The sequence below is a fragment of the Nannobrachium achirus genome (genome assembly GCF_963921795.1).
Source record: "Nannobrachium achirus genome assembly, chromosome: 12".
Lineage (NCBI taxonomy): Eukaryota > Metazoa > Chordata > Actinopteri > Myctophiformes > Myctophidae > Nannobrachium > Nannobrachium achirus.
This window is the reverse complement of record NC_137832.1, coordinates 17578394-17600098: the sequence shown is the minus strand read 5'-3', so window position 1 is coordinate 17600098 and position 21705 is coordinate 17578394. Positions and strand designations below refer to the sequence as shown.

At 42.8% G+C, this 21705-nt stretch overlaps 1 protein-coding gene across 3 annotated transcripts in view; it reads left to right on the top strand.

Moving 5' to 3' along the window:
- The window catches only part of cux2b (cut-like homeobox 2b), a 223514-nt gene that overhangs the window by 187407 nt on the left and 14402 nt on the right, over positions 1-21705 (top strand). For 2 of the 3 annotated variants that reach the window (XM_080739265.1, XM_080739267.1), the window contains exons 6-18: positions 1501-1660; positions 6048-6124; positions 6746-6812; positions 11548-11596; positions 13412-13519; positions 14034-14225; positions 14359-14417; positions 14532-14580; positions 14894-14993; positions 16776-17108; positions 17501-17824; positions 18346-18474; positions 20345-20538. In XM_080739265.1, the coding sequence (XP_080595391.1) occupies positions 1501-1660; positions 6048-6124; positions 6746-6812; positions 11548-11596; positions 13412-13519; positions 14034-14225; positions 14359-14417; positions 14532-14580; positions 14894-14993; positions 16776-17108; positions 17501-17824; positions 18346-18474; positions 20345-20538 (1841 nt within the window). The remainder of the gene's footprint in view (positions 1-1500; positions 1661-6047; positions 6125-6745; positions 6813-11547; positions 11597-13411; positions 13520-14033; positions 14226-14358; positions 14418-14531; positions 14581-14893; positions 14994-16775; positions 17109-17500; positions 17825-18345; positions 18475-20344; positions 20539-21705) is intronic. The other variant, XM_080739266.1, reaches the window with a different exon arrangement.

The window sequence follows — 21705 nt, the reverse complement described above, 5'->3', positions numbered from 1 at the left end:
CTAACAGACTTCCATACTGTTTAAGGGACAAAAGCTCCCAGAGCATTGGCCCCCTCCTCTCTGGTGCAGAGACAAAGACTGAATGAAATACAGCTTCCAGAACTCAAATAGCGTGGGACCACTCCCATGTTGGATGAAACCAACTCCCCTTAAACAATATATATTAACCTTCACCTTTAACTCAAAGGAACCAAACTAAGAAAACATTCCAGAACACATAATAATTAGCAATAAGTATTAATCATGTTTCTTAGCATCACAATTCTTCTCATACAATAAACACTTTAAACTGAAAAAGGCACACACCCCTGGCCCATGGTATGACCCAATTACCTTACCCACCCTATATAATGAGCAGTGCAGGCAGGTGTGACTCTTTTAGCGAACCAACAGGAAGTAAGTGTGTTAGTTAGCAATGATGTAAAATAAAACCATGTTATAAACCAAACAATTGTACTGTACATGTCATTTGCAAACTGGATAAAGGATGAAAGGTAAATGAACATAATGGGATCACAATGTTAAGCAAACTCTTCTAATACAGATAGCTAGCATACTAGAACTCAAACTGTTTGTAGCATGACCATGTGTCTGGTACAAATTAAGGAGAATGATGAATACAGAATAGTCATGGGGATAATCGAACAGGTCAAAGTAAAGTGGGAAAGCAGACTAGGATGTAAACAAAGTGTCGGCCCTACAATGAAAAAGTTGACTATAGACCTCAAGAAAAAAGACCATTTACTGCATCAAAAGTAACAACAAACTATATAAAAAGTGGTCAAACATTGGCCAAAAAGTACACAACGTATCTCTAGGAATGACAACCACTTAGCGTATGAACGAAAGCGTGAATGTAACAGTTTAAGGAAGCGAACGAATCGTCCACGATTCGTTCTTGTGATTCATGAACGACGCATCACTACTGAGCTCCCAACTGTATGTTTATGTTCCCCCTTTTCACCTGTTTTTATTGTATTTTTGACACTTGCTTTGGCAATGTAAACAACATACAGTATGTTTTCTCATGCCAATAAAGCTCCTTTGAATTGAATAGGCTCTATGCACAGAAGCCATTTTGGCTAGAAGTTGGATGGTCTTCTCACTTCCTTCAGAGGTGTTACCAATAATACTAATGAAGGCTCTGTTCCATTCTGCTCAAACAGAGTCAGGGTGCTGATATTGTGCATGTTGGCTCACTAGAAACACACTGCTACACCAGTGGGTCTCAAAGTGTGGCCCAGGGACCCTTGTGCTTCCTTGGGGGTTTCAAATGACCCCTTAAAAGGTGTTACTCTGAGAGTGTTCAAATGGAACCAAATGCAGGCGTAAAAGGTTTGAGAACCACTGTGCAACATGAAATGGAACAGAGCCTTCATTAGTATCATTGGTAACACCTTTGAAGGAAGTGAGAAGACCATCCAACTTATCTCCAAAATGGCTGCTTTGCATAGGGCCTATTGAATTGAATTGAATTGACTCTTGGTTTCCTTCACACAGAGTCCACAGAGCAGGGGGCCGGAGCATCGGGAACATCAGCAGAAGTCTCACAAGAGGCCCAGGTGTCCAAGCTCCCAGCCAGCATAATGACACCCAACAGCACATCAGCTCTGAGGGCTCCGGGTTCCCCACAGCAGAACCACCAGGACCAGTCTGATGGGTGAGGAGACTGAGAACTATAGGGCATTCATCAAATATTCCAATATTCGCGTATCAAAGTCACTATTCAACGTTGTTAACCGAAGTCGAATATTCGCTTATTATTATTATTTTTTTGTTTGTTTTCTCTTTAAAAAATATGTAGTTTATGAAGCTTGGCTAGATAGGAAGTCATAAGAATGAGTTGTCAATACCCCTGGTGGATGAATTTGTTAATGCTCTATACCAGGGGTTCTCAAACCTTTTTAGGCCGTGACCCCCAAAATAAACATATATGAACTGGGGACCCCCACCCTGACAAGCACTTGGAATTGTAGGTATTACATTTAATGTGACTCGGTTCCGCAAATATAATGTTGCGAGGCGTTGTGAGCATGAAGATCTGCTATTTTCACAATGTCCGCCTCTTGCTTACTTAATATTTGACCGTTTGGCCAGTCCTGTCGAATATTCAACTATTCGAATACTTTGAGGTCGAATAATTCGAATACTAAAAATCACTATTCGTGAATGCCCTACTGAGAACCACGTCTCTCTCTTTTGAACTTGCCTGATAAGCCAACGCATTCTCACTCCTAATATCATCACTATCAGGCAGAAACCTTGTATCTCCATGTTTAAAAACATTTTTTTTAACGTAACTTTTATTTTGTCACATGCGCATAATATTCACAGGGTCAACATTTTACATAATTTTCATCATCATATTACAGTCCATTTCCATCCTCCGTGGTGTCATTCTTCCGGGTTGTGTATTCAGTCCGTTTCTCCCATTTTTCAAGAAACAACTCTTCCTGTATCCTGAGTCTATGTGTAAATCTCTCCATTACATACATTTCCTCCACAATGCACATACAAGTTGGGGAGTCACTTCTATACCACAATTCCATGTTTCAATTTTTTTTCGTAAATGAAAAGCCCTTCATCATACAAAAGTGTCGCACAAAAGTAGTGAAAATAGCCGATCTACAAGTACAATGAAGCGTTGTGTGCTTGCTTGTAGATCGGCTATGTTCACTACTTTTTAAATCGTTTTTAAAATAACCAAAAAAAGGAAGGTTTCGGACATACAAGGTTTCCACCCGACAACGACGACATACAAAATCCTTTGTCAGGACTACTTGGTGTCACTTTTTAACACACAGGGTAGCCCTTTAGCGGTATAGTTTATCTTGGCACAGATTAGCTCAACAGTTCGGTTCAGCCCAGCTCAGTTCAGTACAGTTTTGGTCATTTCAGTAGAAAACAGTATATCGTCGCTGTCGGGCAGAAACCTTGTATCTCCAAGTTTCAAATTTGTAATTTTTTTCGCAAAGCAAAGCCCTGCTTCATCATACAATCGCACAAAAGTTGTGAAAACAGCAGATCTACAAGCACACAACGCCTCGCGGTGCGAGGCGTTGTGTGCTTGTAGATCGTCTGTTTTCACTAGTTTAAATCATTTCTAAAATGATAAATACAAAACAAACAGTTTTGGACATACAAGGTTTCCACTCGACAACGACGATATTCTGTTGTATTTATATTAATGTTTGTAGGGATCCAAGCAACGGAGCTGCTGGAACCTGGATCTGCTGGAATCTGTTAGGATTTAAGATTATTCGTCCTTTCTCTTCTGCCTTAACCCATTTAGGCCTAGAATTATTGAATGCTTTAACCAGTGAAAAATAGCAGATATACAAGCTCACAGTGCGGCACCGAGTGCCGCGCTGCGAGCTTGTAGATCTGCTATTTTTGAAAAAGTCGTAAAAATGTGTGCAAATCTTTGAATATATGCATTTTCAAAGCAAACATTTCAAACACTCAAATTTTGCTTCTGGGTGGTCCCTGGAACTAAATATTTTGAGATGGGGGTCCTTCACATGAAAAGGTTTGAGAACCTGACATAGTCTCTCAAGAACAGACTAACTGAGCTCCAGTGAAGTGAAAAGGACCTTTTCTTTGACGATGGCTGGCCAGATTGCTGACATAGAAACATAGGTTTTTCAAATAAATCTTAGAAGGATTCAAAAGACACTTATAGAATCGGGTCAGAATTCAAATTTTCATAATTTTTCAAAAATAGCAGATATACAAGCTCACACCGCGCTGTGAGCTTGTATATCTGCTAGTTTTCAGTAGTTAAAGCATAAAATAATAATACACAATAGTGTGTACCCGTTCTGAATGGGTACACACTCAAACTTGGGCTGGAAATCTCACCTACTACTTTACTGCCATCTTTCCATACATAGTATCAGCTTGCATCACCTTTACTCATCTCTACCCGACGCCAGGGGTCTTCGTGGGGCTGACTGCCGAAGCGTTTCACTGTTTTACCACTTCTCAAGCAGGCATTGTTTCAATATTTCTGCTCTCTTTACCTGATATTATAGTCTTTTTTTTATCTTTTTGCCCTGCCATTTGGTGCTCCCCCGACATTGGTGCCCAGCGCTGCAGCACTTCAAATCCTTGCATTAATCCACCGCTGCCCGACTCTACTTTAACCACTAATACCATTGTTACCATTTGCATAGTTTCATATTACCAGTAAGACTCCCTAATCGGGAGATAAGCGACCGTTGGTCGCTTATCTCCACAAATAGGCCAAAAGTTTGTTTTACCAATTATCAAGACATACGGGCAGTTGACAGTTTGCCATGGTTACTCATTGAAGTTGAATCTCCATATATGGAGATAACCTACGCATCACACTAAGTCTGACCTCACCAGCCCATATTTGGGCATGAGAAACTTATGTCTCCATATATGGAGATATGATGACATCACACAGTCCTCAGCCGATGATGTGGCGTGATGTCATACAATACACAAACGAGCCCTACAGTATAAAGGGGCAATTCTTGCCAGGAAAGAAGCATTTCTTCGACTCAGACCTTATCGCCAGGGTTGGCTTATAGCAGCTGTCGGTAGGACCATATATGGATTCTGTTAGTGTGGATCTCCTAACAGGGCATCATCTGGGATACAATCCCTTTTATGCCCATATATGGAGATCCCTAACAGAATCCCTTTCATGCCCATATATGGAGATCCCTAACAGAATCCCTTTTATGCCCATATATGGAGATCCCTAACAGCATCCCTTTTATGCCCATATATGGAGATCACTAACAGCTAACAGAATCCCTTTTATGCCCATATATTATGCCCATATATGGAGATCCCTAACAGAATCCCTTTTATGCCCATATATGGAGATAACAGAATCCCTTTTATGCCCATATATGGAGATCCCTAACAGAATCCCTTTTATGCCCATATATGGAGATCCCTAACAGAATCCCTTTTATGCCCATATATGGAGATCCCTAACAGAATCCCTTGTATGCCCATATATGGAGATCCCTAACAGAATCCCTTTTATGCCCATATATGGAGATCCCTAACAGAATCCCTTTTATGCCCATATATTATGGAGAAATCCCTGCTCTGAGTATCTGACATCAGTGTGATGTCACCTGTTTATGCCCATATATGGAGATCCCTGCTCTGCGTATCTGGTTGCTATGGTAAACAGTTGGTTGCTAGGGTAAAAAAACATGGTTGCTATGGTAAACAGTTAGTTGCTAGGGTAAACAGTTGGTTGCTAGGGTAAAACCATGTTTGCTAAGGTGGTTGCTAACGTACACTAACAAACCAGCAACAACAGACTGTTGCCACAGCAACGTACACAAAGGTTTGTGTACACATGTGGTGTGATGTCATACTGATGCGGAGATATGAGCAGGGCAAAGGTGTGACGTGTGACGGACGGACGGCCGGTGGAGGTTTTCATAGTAAACTGCTCCCTTACGGTCGCAATAACAATATAGGAATATGGACCATCAAAAACTGTTACTTGATACCACATACTGTATAGGCTCTAATGCCTGACAGCATGTTGCGGGTTCGAATCCCGATCCTGACAACCTTTGCCACATGTCACTCCCCGTCTCTCTCCCCCCCGAAATAAATCTTATGCTGCATTCACACTGAGAGAAGCCAAGCTGATGGTTGTCTTAGTAATTCAATGTAATCTCTATGCAAACCAGCTTTTAAAATGTCCATGCTTGAAAAAAAGCTTGGACATTTTTAAAGCTGGTTTGCATAGAGATTACATTGAATCACCAAGCCAACCATCAGCTTGGCTTTTCTGTATGTGAATGAGGCATATCTAATAAACTGTACAATTGAATCAACCTGCTCATTCAAAGTTTTCATTCATTTAATTCAATTTAGTTCATTGGACATTTTAGAATTTTTCCAAATACAATACACAGGAGTTGATTAAAGTCACATGCTTATTTCCATTACAGTCCTACTGTATTTTCTAGGAATGCTACATCCAAGTTGATTGTACTGTGTGTGTGGACATGAATGAACTGACACAGACTATCTTCTCCCAGGGAGGAGGAGGACACAGATGTCCGCCTGGCTGACAGGCTGTCGGAGGCAGAAGAGAGGATCAAGGTTCTGCATTCATGTAAGCAAGGCTGTGCATTAACTGAGCTTTTTAAATAACCAGCCGGCAATAATGTCAGTCTGGTTCTCCCTTTTGACATATTGTAACCCTACCATGCGTTGGCTCACACACACTGGATTTCTTTCCTACCTTTCTGAAACGTATTGTACCAGTAAGACGCCAAGCTCTGCTATTTTTACTTCTTTTGAATTGGAATCCTGAATATTGTTATTTTTTAATTGCAATCCTGAAATGTAACATTTTGATTTAATTTCAAACACATTTAGTTATATATTCATGTTGACTCTATGAACCTAAATACAAATATCTACATTGGACATAAAAAAAAATATACATTTGAATACTACTATACTAGTCATAAGCTACTAATATAGACTGACGGAATGAAAACAGATCATGGTTGTAATTGTAACAGCTGAATTCAATAATATATCAGTATTCCGGTATTAACCTGCGGGCCGCATTAAGCGAAGGTGGGGGCCGCATGTGGCCCCCGGGCTGCCAGTTGCCCATGTATGACTTAGATAGTCCAAAAAATGGTATTGTAGCTTTAAGGTCAAAATTAATGTCTTTCCCCCACCCCCAAAATTCACATGTCACTTCCTCCTGTGTCCTCAACAGCTCTGAACACTGCACAGGCAGAACTTCTGGACCTGCGGTGTAAATACAACCAGGAGATGACCAACAAGTAAGAATCTCCCTCTGTTTACTCCGCTGTGTCTTTACTTGTTGTTCAAATGCATTCTCATGGAGGAGGACAGAGAACATGCAATTCATTCCTGATTTGAGGTGTAGGTTGGCCATGATGAAACACAACTTCACCTACAAGGATCAAAAAGAAAAAGGTTATCCAGGCACTCAGAAGTTTAAAAAGGAACAACCGACCAGAAACTGGTCATCATCAGGGCATTCGTATGCCCAGATGATGACCAGTTTCTGGTCGAAACATGTCGGCTTTTTAGAATAATGAAATAAAGGTTGTTCCTCCCTTTCTAAACTTCTGAGTGCCTGGATCACCTTTTTATTTTTGATGAATTGATCCCGTCGATCCAAGAGCACCATATTGACTTGTTTTTACTATTCATATTCTCGAAAGAGCACCTGGTTTTCTCTCTCTCTTCACCTACAAGGAGTTGGTGCACAGTTGTTGGCTGTGCAAAGTCACACACAAGTTAACAACAACAAACACCATTCACGGTTAATCACATTAAACACTATGAGAAATAAATCAATAAAAGCATGCTACAAAGCAAGAAATGAAGGGCTTCATTGCAATGTATCATATATTTTAGGGAAAGAAAACGAGCATAAAAAGCACCTCCACTGACAGTTTTGGCTCTGCTGTTTGTCTCTGTAAAAGCCTTAGTTTCACATTAGTCCACCATTGTCATGTTAACTTTCTGTCAATAAACTGCAGCCATGATTCTCATTTTTTGCTGTGTTTTAAGTTTTACAAAAAATCACTCCCAAAAAAATGCTTTAAGTAGGATGTGAGGGGTCTAACTAGGTGTTTTTAATTATTCTGAATCCATTGCAAGTATTTGTTTTGCACGAAAAACATTCCTTGTGCCAAAAATGGACCCCCCATACACCTTGTGAAAAGTGACGACTCATCACTAAACCATCGTTTTTTTTGTGTCTGTTTTTGGCCCAATGAATGTTTTTCGTGCAAAACAAATGTTTGCAATGCATTCAGAATAATTAAAAACACCTAGTTAAAACCCTCACATCCCACTTAAAACATATTTTTGGGAGTTATTTTTCCCCTTATAGTACAGTGAATGAGACCCAGAATTACCCTAGCTGTCAAACATTTTGCTAGGTATGTTGAATTTCAATCTTTGTTAGATATGTTACTAGACACCTTTACGAACACATTGGTGAAGAAATTGTTTGGTGAGGAATTCATTCCCAGGTTTTTATTAAAATTCCCTGACTACTAGGACAACCCAAGCTGTCAGTGGAGGTGCAATATTGGTGAGTTCGTTGTTTAATACATTCAGATTGGACTGTCAATGGGAGCAACTTAAGAGGTCGGGACCTCTGCTATACTGTCGGGACCTCAGCTATGCAGCTTGCGTGTGTGTATTGTAGAAAAATATAAGTTGGAACAACCAATTGTACATGTGTGTAAGAATCCCAAATGTAAAGCTAAAGGCATGCCATCGTGGAAGCAAAGAGAACGAGAGTGACTCAGCTACTAATGCAAGTCGATGAGAGAGGTCTGTGTGTTTGCCTGCGCTGGCAGCTGGGCCTCGACAGCCCTCAAGAAGAACTGCTCCATTTAAAGATTGCTTCAGAAAACACTCTACCTTGTCCTGGGTCTTTGAGCAGCAATGTATCCAGCAGCACGCGGCCTGAAATGAATCTGAGCTTCTATGAAGGATGTCGATAGACATTCAAAGTAAACACTCCTTTTGTTTGGGTTGTGCCCCGGAGCGCAGTGAGACGCCCTGCTAATGGATTTTCTCCCAGGCTTAATCCATGGCGCAATTGAACTGATGTTTCCAGGACCCAGCGCCATCCATTTTGTCGGATTAGATGCGTTGTTCAGTTTTGGCCCCATATACCTTTTCATGTATGCCGGCAGTTCAAAAAGACCATCTCTGTTTGTTTAGAGCAGGGGTGGGCAACTTTGATGATGGAGAGGGCCACTATATTTCCACCTTCACTCCAGAGGGCCACAATGCATATATTATTGCTTTGTCATTCGAGTATCTCATATATTTTCAGCACACAACACCTGAGAGAAACCAAACATAAAATGACTTTCTCCTCCACTAGTCCCTCCCTAATGTTTTAGTCTAGTTTTTATTTTGTTGACGAAATTGTTATAGTCTTGGTTTTAGTCACCATAGCTTAGTTTTTATTTTTCGTTTTTATTTAGTTTTCATCAGTGAAAAAAACGCAGTCGACAAACATTTTCGTCATAGTTTTAGTCGACGAAATCAACACTGACACACACACACACACACACACACACACACACACACACACACACACACACACACACACACACACACACACACACACACACACACATGCACACACGCTGAGCCCTCCTGGCCGCACGGTTATCCCTCCTTGACCCTGCGCCCGTGGAACCCCAGAGCCTGCCTCTATTACTCTCACTGACTGTTTCCTCAATGTTGATAAGAAAGACTATTTGTCTGCCCCGGCTTGAGTAGGCGAGCAGGTAATCAATATAAAACATTTTCCGTCCGGCACAAGTTCATTAAACGTGGAGGTGACACCTGTTACGTTTTTTTTGCTGTCAGTAGAGCGCCATCTATCCTGGGCTTATTGATAGGGCCTGGATATGGCGGAGACCCTCGGAAAACGATATAGCTGATGTCCGCTATACAATATCGGTGCTAATTAATGCCAGGTAGGTATATAGGAAGCACTTTTTAGCTCGAGGCATTTACAGTATGCAATTGATCGTACATTTTACCGTATAAGAAATACAGCGGAAGTATGCTGAATACTTGAGTAGAAAAAAAATCATTGTCATTTTAGTTATGGATGCAGATAGGGCTGTCACATAATAGTGAATGTTGAAAAATGTTCATACATTTACAAACTTTTTCAGAAATAGTGGAAATAGCAGATGTACAAGCTCTCAATGTTCTTTTTTAAAGTGATCCCTGACTAATACGACAAATATGTCTTAAAACATTATAATTGTCCTCTATAACTACCTTGTAAAATTAAAAACACCTTAAATATTTTATTTCTTCTAGAAATAGCTAATCTTTCACTCAGTAGGGGAAATGCCTGTCGCAAGTTGATGATGTCATAAATGTCATGTGTCATTTTTATGGCATGCATGTGCAAAAAAAAAAAAACACAAACACATTTGAAATATTGATTTGATGCTCATATTAACCATAGGAAGTATTAAGTTTGTTTTTATTTTCACATGCATGCCATTAATTCCATAGGGATAGATCACACTTGACATTTATGACATCATCAACTTGCGACGGGCATTTCCCCTATTGAGTGAAAGATTAGCTATTTCTAGAAGAAATAAAATAATTGAGGTGTTTTAAATTTTACATTGTAGTTATAGAGGACAATTATAATGTATTAAGGCATATTTGTCGTATTAGTCAGGGATCACTTTAAGGGCTTGTAGATCAGCTATTTCAACTATCAATGTTCTTTTTTAAGTAGAAAGTTGTTACAGTATGTGTCATATCTGCCATGTGCAACTTCAAAGCCTACAAGCCAAACAGAAATGTAATTGTCAACGACAGAAACACAACTAAATCGTTAATCACAATTATTTGAGTGACAATTAATCGTCATGTAAAATGTCATAATTGTGAATTTGTGACAGCCCTACATGCAGACCTAAACGAGGTTAAAGAAACAGTTTGGTGCTAAATATGTAAGAAAAGAGACAGTTGGAACAAAGATTTGTTTGATAGGGATGTAAAAATATATACAGTATAATGTCCTTTCAACACTTTGTAGAGAAATGTATTTCTTTGTCCTGTAACTTCAAGAAATCTATGTGCATATTTAAATCAGCATCACCCTCCTTGTTAATTCCTCCCTCTCTACCTTTTGAAAACCGGGGTCCCACGTGTGCCAAAACGAATCTGTTGAACTTCAAACAAACCTCATGAATAATCTTGCTGAGCAGCTATTTAAATTAGACTTCTGTGATTGTGAGATGTATGTATGTTGGCAAGTTGGGGTTCGGTCTCAAAAGAGTTCTGCACATAGGGAATTAGGCTAGCCATCTGCTCGCCTTATATGTATTATTTTCACCTTCCTCTATCAGATTCCCTGCCAACATGTATAACATGATGTATGTACTGTATAGTTGACTGAAGAGCTTTTCTGAATCTATAGGATTTGACTTGGGTATTTATGTTGTCTTTTCAATAAAATATTAGGGGAGCATGTATTGGGTCTCCTAGTCGTGTGTGTGTGTGTGTGTGTGTGTGTGTGTGTGTGTGTGTGTGTGTGTGTGTGTGTGTGTGTGTGTGTGTGTGTGTGTGTGTGTGTGTGTGTGTGTGTGTGTGTGTGTGTGTGTGTGTGTGTGTGTGTGTGTGTGTGTGTGTGTGTGTGTGTGTGTGTGTGTGATATATGATGTTTGCTGCAGTGGTCTATGAGTGTCTGATCGGGTGAGAATTGTACAGGACCTCAGCTGTAATCAATTCAAATCCCCCCCCAAAAAAAGACATGATTGCGGGACGCTGTGGCAGCAGTACTTGTGTGCTGTTGCATCATTTGTGCAGAATGTTGCTATTGCAGTTTTGTCAAATATAATTTATAATGCAAAATATAAAATGGTTATTGGAGACTAAATGTTAACAAATAATAATAATATAAGGAGTGAGGCATTGTGAGTAGCTTACTATGTCTTCACTGACCCTTGTTGCTTTGTGTGTGTGCACGTGTTCTAGGGCAGAGGAGGTGGGCACCATCGTGACAAACCTGGAGAAGGCGAACCAGGTGAGTTGTGTGACATGTCCTCCTCACACCCTTCTCCTCCTCTGATTGAGACACTCCTTCGTTAAGGTAATCACTCCTCTAATCAAGCCTCGGTTATAATTAGATGCGCACACTCTCAGCCCCCCCCCCCCCCCCCTTCGCTCTCCCCTCCCCCGAGCTTGTGATTAGCGAGTGTAAACCCCAGCCCCCTGTCGGTGGGCTCGCCGCGGCAGTGTGGCTTCGCTCAGCAGTAGGACAGGAGAGACTTGCCGAGCACGATTGATGCCCGAGCTCCATGTACACGGCAGTGGCGTCAGTTCAGAAAAGGCTAAGGTATGGCAACATGACTGGTGTCTTGCACGCGCGCAAGACACCAGTCATGTTGCCATACCTTAGCAACAGGCACGATACATTCATTTTAAGAAGTACATTTTATTTTTTACCCCCGTTTCTACGGTTTCTTGGGCTGGATATGGCAGCCCGGAACGGTTGTTCAAGTGCAGCTAAACTGTTAGTAAACGTGCCACAATTAACAATAATGCATTGCACCTGTGCAGCTGACCTGCGGAACCTGGGAATACACCATTTTGTCAAGATGGGGAGAATATAATTATAATACCTTGTTAAAGTGACCATTTTGTTAAATTTGGCATTTGTAGTTATTTTACTGTAATTTAACAACATAATAACCAGCACAGACAGACAAAGAGACATTCATGGATTTATATTTAAAAGTAACTTTTATTCCCCCCCCCCCCCCCCCCCCCCCCTTTTATGCATACCCCTGCCATACCCAATTGACGCCCCTGGTGCACGGGGCTCTTAGTTACCTCATCGCCTTGATTGCTTCCTTTCCCAGTGCTACCTCTACTCTTCACTCTGTTTCTAGCTCTTTCCCTCTCTCTCTCTCTCTCCCTCCCTCCCTCTCTCTCTGTGTGTCTCTCTCTCGATTCCCACCAGCAGCTCCTAGATAAATGTTCTCAAAATGTATCATTAATTAGCAGGGCCCGGTGTGACAGAGCAGGTAAACAGTTTGGGGAGGGGGGAAAGAAAGTGGGGCTGACTAAACAGCCCCATCAGCAGAATAGAACGGAGTGGTGGTTGCAGGGACGTGCTGGGCCCCTGATTCAGCCCGGGAAAAAGAATTGCAGAGGCCCTCATTGCGCGCTATAGAGAGAGCTCTCTATAGCGATGCTGCTACTCAAAGATTTGCCATTTCAATGACAAGCCAGTGGGCCAATTACATGAGTTATATTTCATCGTTGTCGGGTGGAAACCGTGTACGTCCAAAACCGTTTGTTTTGTATTTATCATTTTAAAAATGATTTAAACTAGTGAAAACAGCCGATCTACAAGCACACAACGCCTCGCAGCGCGAGGCGTTGTGTGCTTGTAGATCGGCTGTTTTCACTACTTTTGTGTGACGGCCTTTTATGATGAAGCAGGGCTTTGCTTTGCGAAATAAATTACAATTTTGAAACTTGGAGATACAAGGTTTCTGCCCGACAGTGACGATTTACTTTGCTGGCCGCCCAGCCCCCAAAATGGAACGAAGGCCGACATTTTATTTTCATTTTTTTCCTAATGGCCGGCCAGGAATGAACCGGCCGTTCGGGAGTTGTCCCGCTTTTCCCAATGGCCAGCACGTCCCTGGAGTGGTGGTTGCTCACTCCTGTGGGGGGCCCCTACCGTAGCTTTCAGAAGCAAGGACGTACGTACGCCTCCTTTGATTCGATTTGGCCGCGTCTCGGTCCTCTGCGAGGCCGCGACGCAAGTGATACCACCTCTGTTTGAGGGCCGTAACAACGGTAATGTGCTGTCTCTGTGTGTGTGCAGAAAGCGGAAATGGCCCAGAGGGAGGTGGAGAGGCTAAAGAAGCAGCTGGCCAGTGCCCAGAATGCCACCCAAGGGAGCTGCCACCCTGCCGAGCAGGGCACCAGCGGGGTAAGAAGAACATATTCTCTCTGTCTCTAACTATATTATAATAACTCGTGTCGACACAACTGCTTACGTTGGTGTTACTGTTAACAACGCGATTACGATCCGAAGTCAAATTCTACAAAAGTTACAGTTATATACTAAGATTGTCGTCGTCGTCGGGTGGACACCTTGTATCTCCAAAACCGTTCGTTTTGTATTCATCATTTTAAAAAAACTATTTAAACTAGTGAAAACAGCCGATCTACAAGCAAGTGTGCTTGTAGATCTGCTGTTTTCACTAGTCTTGTGCGACAGTCTTGTATGATGAAGCAGGGCTTTACTTTATGAAAAAAACATACAAATGTGAAACTCTGCCCGACAGTGACGTTATGAGAGTTAGGTTCGGTTAGACAGCAGAGGAGGATGTGAGCTTCTAGACGGCCTCTCAGCCTCTTCCTTCTTGGTCTCTTTTATCTCCGACTTTGCTTTTCTCACTCTTCCACCACCGGCTCCTGTTTTCTCTTCTCACCCTGTCAAGGAGAGAGACGAGAAGGGGGAAGTGTTGCCCTCCCAGCTGGAGGCTGCGTTGCTGGCTAAAGACCGCGAAATCCTCCGCCTGCTCGAGAACGTTCAGAGGCTCCAGTTCACACTCCAGGAAGTGCAGGAGACCTCGGCCAATCAGATCCTGGAGCTGGAGCGCCAGCTGGCCTACAAGACAGAAGCTATTGAGGTAAAGTGATTCCAACACATGGGAAGTGACAGCCCACAATGAACGCCATTAGAGTGGCTCAGTAGCTCTGATTATTAATGAGGAGCTCTTAATGTGCATTGAAAAAGTGCCCCTTCTCCTTTTTCCGTTTCAGAGATTAGAAGCTAAACTGCAATCCCAGATGGACTACGAAGAGATTAAAACAGAGCTCAGGTGAGATTTGGGCATAGATTGAATTCATAATGATTGCTACAGCATGTAGAACCAAAACTAGACTTTTTCCCCCCCCCCTTTTTTTCACGGCTCTTTATTTTTTACTCCCTTTAGCATCCTGAAGGTGATGAAGCTTGCCTCAGCAAATGGCAGTTCGTCCCAGGTGAGATATTCTGCTTGGTTTTGCAAAAGGCTTTTTTCCTCTCGTCAAGTCTTATTGTTCATACGGCCCCATTAAACAGAGCAAGCCTGCCTTTTTAACAAACCAGACTTTTGTTTTGTTCGTAATGTTCCCCTGGTGTCAGTGAAGAAAAACTACAGCCGTGCCATTGAATGCCTCGGTAACCATCATCCATTGTAAGGATATGTGTTGCCCGCTATAATGGATTAATCGAAAAATTTAACGGCTTTTGTTTGTGTGCGCCTGTGCGTGCCGCGGCATGTGGTTGCGTGCGTTTGTCCGTTTGTGTCTATAGGAGTCTGCCAAGGCTGCGGAGGCTCTTTTGCTGGACAAAGAGGCCTTTCTCCCATCTCACAAGTACCTGGCAGATAAGGCTCGCATCTTGCACAGCAATGGTATGGCTACACAGGGGCGTCACAAGGGGGGGAGTGGGACTGTGTTACTAGGGCCCAAGGCGGATAGTTATTGGGCCTTAATATTATGTTATACTTTAACTATTGAAAAATAGCAGATCTACAAGCTCACAGCGCGGCACCGAGTGCCACGCTGCGAGCTTGTAGATCTGCTATTTTTGAAAAAATCGTGAAAATGTGTGCAAATCTTTGAATATCTGTATGTTTTAAGCGAACATTTGTAACTCAAATTTTGCTTCTGGGAGGTCCCTGGAACTAGATATTTTGAGATGGGGGGTCCGTGGCCAAATAAATATCATTTTTGGGGTCCTTCACATGAAAAGGTTTGAGAACCACTGACAGAAACATAGAATTTTCAAAAATTGCAGATCTACAAGCTCGCAGCGCGGCACTCGCGCTGTGAGCTTGTATATCTGCTATTTTTCAATAGTTAAAGCACAAAATAACGCAGTGAATCCTTAATGTACGCAGGGCCCAGAATTTGTTGCGACACCCCTGTGGCTACATAACTGTCTGCCTCTCGCCCTGTGTCTGAAAGCCATTTGCAGTAAACAACCAGTTGTTTGAATAGATGGTCTGCATCATTTTTGGCATTGAAAATGTGCTTTATTTTTTTTATGCTGTCAATTATGTCTGCTGAAACTGGGCAGCTCTATGTAAATTAGCATATACTGTAGCGTACATAAAATGCATAAATGACCATGTGTACAAGACAACGTAGGTTGCTCTTGTCTTCAGTAATGAATTGCCCTTATTAATCTGTGTTTCTTCTATTAGACCAATTTCATGTATTCAGTGTTTCATTTTTAAATTCGCCATGTATCTTTTGTCAGTATGAGTCGCACATTCACTAGTACAGGCCAGGGGTCTTCAACAGTGGGGACCCCTAGGGGGTCCTCAGAGTTACTACAGGGGGTCCTCCAAATCTTTGTGTGATAGACACTTTTTTTCTCCTTTTTTGTATTAACCATTTGAACCCTTGCGTCCATATTCTGAGAACTTTAGTCAAAAATAGCAGATCTACAAGCTCACAACGCCTAAGAGGTTTGGTGTAGAGGGGAAAAAGAGCAGACCAAGTACAGAGTGAAGGGTCAAGTTTATTAAGTATTGACGGTTCTAGTGGTTAAATATCTGAAAACACAAATTGACATGATTCCAAAATACACTGATGATTGTGCTGTCAAACAATGAAACTATATGGAATCTATGATAAGGTTGTGGGGGGTCCCTGCTTCATCTCTCTCTCAACTAAGGGGTCCTTGGCCTGAAAACATTGAAGACCCCTGCACTAGTATACAGTATGTACAGTATCAAAGAGGGCAATCCCATTCAGCTTAACACTTATGTTGCAGTGATTTCTTCTCTCCAATGTCCCGCGATGCCATGGTCTCCATAGACTTCCATGTAATTTATAGTGCACGGATCGTGCACGCCCATGCCTAGATGATGCACCACGTGTGTGCACACTGTTCACAGCTTTCAAACAAAAAAATCCGCTTGGAAATCCGTAAAGGCATTCATGATTTATCAGCCATTATGTTTTCTTCAGATGTAAACAAACATGGCTGCCATGTTTGAAATTATGGGTTGGTATGGGGGTTAAACATGCAATTTCGCGATCGCGTTCATGCCTAATACATTTCTGGAGGTCCAAAAAATATTAAAAAAAAAAAAAAAAAAAAATGTCTTCAAAAACGGCCCAAACTCGGGAAACTCGGGGTTGGCACCAGATGTGTTAACTGACGTGTTTGCTCTTTTCACCAGATGACGACCAGTCTGAGGATTCCGGCAGGGAGATGGGGAGGCCGCCTGCCTCCCACTCGTCCTCCTCCCACGGGGACGTGGGCCGTGCCTCCCCCAGTCCTGGCCCCCCTCCCACCCTGGACGGCTGCTCCTCCTCCAGCCACGACCTCCTCCTCCCCCGGCCCTTCTCGGTGTCCCCGTCGTGCTCCGTGGACCGCCTCTCTGGGGACCACATCCTCCACAAGCAGCTGCTGTCTCCTCTCTTCAAGAAGGAGGGCAGCGGCCTCATGGCGTTCCCCACCGCCCTCTACGCGGCTAAAGCCGCCCTCATGTCAGCCAATCAGGGGCCCACAGGTATAGGGCTGATGTCACGATTATGTCATTTTACGTGACGATTAGTTGTCACTCAAATAATTGCGATTAACGATTTAATTGTGTTTTTTTTTGGTCGTTGATAATTACATTTCTGTTTGGCTTTTAGGCTTTGAAGTTGCACATGGTAGATACGACACATAACCTAAATATACAAAGAAATTACTGACATATTTGACAACTTTATACTTAAAAAAGAACATTGGTAGTGGAAATGGCGATGTGACGCGTTGTGAGCTTGTAGATCAGCTATTTCCACAATCTTTTTACTTAAAAAAAATGATCATTTTTCAACATGGAAACGATTATGACGATTATGTCAAATAATCGCCTTTTAGACGACTATGTAATAATAGTGACAGCCCTACCCACAGGATCAGGTGTGCTTGAAGCGGGCCTGCCCAGTGACCAATCGGAGAGCGGCAGCTCCACTGCCGGGGACGAGGACGGCCAGCTGGCCACGGCGGAGATCGCCTTCCAGGTGAAGGAGCAGCTGCTGAAGCACAACATCGGCCAGCGGGTGTTCGGCCACTACGTGCTGGGGCTGTCCCAGGGCTCGGTGAGCGAGATCCTGGCCCGGCCCAAACCCTGGAGGAAGCTGACGGTGAAAGGCAAGGAGCCCTTCATCAAGATGAAGCAGTTCATCTCTGACGAGCAGAACATCCTGGCGCTCAGGACCATCCAGGTCCGGCAGAGAGGTGAGTGGACAAGAATCGTAAATTGGAAACACTTGTATTGCGGTGTTGTTTTTGACAGCAAATTTTGATGTAGTTTTAGTCATAGTCTTTTGAATAAAATGTATTTAGTTTTAGTCATGATTTAGTCACCTGAAAGGTTTTAGTTTTAGTCTAATTTAGTCGACTAAATATCATAAGCTCTGCCAGGCCAGTCTACGTCTAAACCTTTTTTTAATCCACTTGGCCCTCATCTTTAACTTCTACAAGGCTTCCTCTCCGGTGTTTGTTGTTACTTTTAAACTTTGTTTTCTCCCCAGATTCACGGCTTTTTGAAAGTTGAGCTTCCTGTATACTGCAAAACCTCAGTCAGCGCACTCTCAAAGGCAGCCATTGATCTAGCAGTCAAAAGCAAAGCCTTGGAACTTACTCTCTGATCACAACCTTCCCACTCACCCCCTCCTCTCTCTCTCTCTCTCTCTCTCCCTCCCTCTCCCTCTGTGTGTGTGTGTGTGTGTGTGTGTGTGTGTTACCCTCTGTGGCAGGGAGCATCACTCCTCGCATCCGAACTCCTGAAACTGGGTCAGACGACGCCATCAAAAGCATCTTGGAGCAGGCCAAGAAGGAGATCCAGTCTCAGCGAGGAGGAGGTGAGGATGATGCAGATGGCTGTAGTAAGTCATCGTTCAAAGCCACTATAGCAGGGGTCTCCAAACCTTTTTCAAAGGGGGCCACATTAGAAAATATTAAAACACCCTAGGGCTAACTATCTCCCCAAATAATGTACTTACAGTCGGACCATAACAAAGTCACATAAATGTATCGATTTTAGAAGATTTTATTTAACAATCAGGCCGCATTATGGCCCCCGGGCCGGACTTTGGACACCCCTGCACTATACCGTTTTTTTCATTAATGAAAAATCACACCCAATGTGAAGTGAGCGGTGGTCGTGCTTGCATAACGTCTTCAGACTAGGATTTGAGTCAAGGATATGTACAGGCTATGCTACACATACACGTTTTGCTATGGCAAAACGCTGAGGAAAAAGGCTACAGACACACACCCAGCCACTCTATGGAGCGGTTTACCACCGCTCAAAATATCATGAAAATATATTCATTTGGATTAGGGCATTAACGAAAAAGTCGACAAGTCGACTGAGTCGACTTCATTACACAAGTCGACTCCCACTTTTTTTTCTATCATTATTTTTGCTCCATGTGTGCGTCTGTACAGCATTCAAACAGTAGAATTGCTTATTGTCAAGGACGGAATGATCCAATAATACAGTGCTACATTAGCCTAGTTCCAGACCCTGAATCGCTAGCCACACCCCTTTAAATCTTTTGTTTTGGCGAATAATGGAGTGAAACGAAATGTCAATTCAGGCTGAGTGTCAGCAGGGGAGGCCTTAGCTATGTTTCACCAGTTTCAATTGAAACGGGCCTCAGCCACCAGGGGGCCTCCAAGAGCTAGCCAGCAAGCCTTGTTCAACTTGCAACACACGTATAACACTTTTTAATAATCATATAACCTTGTTAATATAACGCCATTTAGATCAATGCTATAACATTATGTAGTGATATATATAAATAGCAGCCAGTCATTGACTAGAAGTCAACTTCTGTGTGCGATTGTTGCGCGGCTACTGTGGCCTCGGAGCGGCGGCGCGGGGGGGCCACACCAATAGCTCTTGAAACAGGCCTCCAGATTACTAAGGCCGCCCCTGAGTGTCAGGCTAGTGCTACATTACATTTGGTATAACATGGTTCTATTGTGAAAATAGCAGATCTACATGCTCACAACGCCTCGCAATGTAGATCGGCTATTTTCACAATTTCTGCCTCTATTTGACAATTTGGACAATGTTTAATTTGTCATTTTAGTGGTGTTAAAAAGTCCTTAAATTGTCACTTTAGAAATGTGAAGATACCGTCTATATACTTAAACCTTATGTTGGTTTGTTTACTGTTGAGTGAGAAAACAATGTTTCACATCAAGTTAATCATCTCGGGACCCACCCCAAAATAATTGGGGGGGTCGTGTGTGATGTGATGACGTCATCAAACAATAGAGTCGACTTCAACTCAACTTTTTACTGAGTCGAGTCGACTTGCAAAAATCACAAGTCGTTAATCCCCTAATTTCATATTTTTGTCATACTGCTAGATAAAAGCAGCGTGGCATTAATGCCAGACTGATAGCATGTATTCATTCACACGTTCCTAAATGGCAGTGTTTCTCAAACTTTTCCAAGTTCAAGGTCTCCCCTTAACTCTGACAGTGTACAAATGGAACCAAATGAACCCGTCAGGTTCATTTGTACACTGTCACGAGGTCCAGACTTGTTTGGGTCAATTTAGAACCCACTAAGTCCCTGGAATCCACTTTGAGAACCGCTGCTCCCTGTTATCAGTCTGGACTTGAGAATAAACGCGAGGAGTATGAGAAATCAGAAAATGATCGGCTAAAAAGCCAGTCTGAGGTAAAAGGAGTGGGGGATGTATGCGTCTTAACCGTGTGGCTCTTGTACTTGTTCAGGTGACGGGAAGGCGTCTCTGGGCAACTCCTCGGGCAGGAGCAGCAACGGGGCCGGGAGCAGCTCTGACGACACCATCAAGAACATCCTGGAGCAGGCCAGGAGGGAGATGGAGGCCCAGCAGCACGCCTTGCTGGAGATGGAGGTGTGCGGCAGGACCTCCACCTCCAGTGTCGGCCCCTCCGCCATGGCCCAGGTGCAGTGGTGTAAACATAGGCGATTCTAGCCTGATTCTAGCCGGATTTTGTACGGTTTATCCTGTTGTTTTAACGGTTTTCTAAGGTTTCTTTTTTACCTAATTGTAAACACAATACAAACACAAACGGGTGCTTTTTCTAGACACCATGAGCATATGTCTATATGATTTATTGACTTATTGCGACCGTAGGTCGCATTTACTACCAAAACCTCCACCGGCTGTCCGTGGGTGAGTCAGTCCGTCACACTTTCACGAATTCCTGGGGACCACCCACTCCTGGTGCTCCAGAACGGATGCAAAAGTGGTGGCGCCCCCAGTGGAGGACCCCCTCCACTGCAGCTCACATAAAATGCCCTAACTCGGCCTAGGAGCGTCCGGGAGAGCCAGGGCCGGTACCTATTCGTCCACCTACGGTCGCTTATCTCCCGATTAGGGAGTCTTACTGGTTTTGCAACAACTTGTGTGTAAAATACTTTTACTTACTTGAGTAGGCCTACGGACTGCACTTTTGTAGGTAATTGTACTTTACTTGAGTATGTCCATTTTCGATTACTTTACTTGGCCTATCTACTCCATTACATCTCGGATCCAAATATTGTATTTTTACTCAACTATTTATCTTAAAACTGTGTTTACTTTGCAGATATAAATTATAATATTACAAAACATAAAACATACATAAACCACACTTTTAATTAAGTAGAACATTCGGTAGAGTTGGGTAGAGTTGGCTTGCTTTGGAGAGAGAGAGGGCTTTAGTAGCCTTTCGCCTCCAAATTCGACACCAGAGCTAAATAACAGACACTTTTTTTGCTCCGTGGAAATCCGCCCCTCGCGGCCAGGGGGTGCAAGTGCACCCTTGGCACCCCTATAAAATCGCCTATGGGTGTAAAGTAACGTTGTAGATTTATTTAGGTACAAGCGCAGGCCCCGCGGCCATGGCCCAGGTGCAGTGGTGCAAATTAACTAAGAAGTAGATTTATTTAGGTAAAATTTGAGGTATTTGTACTTTCCAATTTCCCAAATTTACTCCACTACATCTCGGAACCAAATATTGTACTTTTATTTTACTCCACTACATCTCGGAAACCAAATATATTTTACTACACTACATTTATTTGAATCGGTTAGGGTTAGGTTCGATGGGTTGTCGCAGGTTCGATT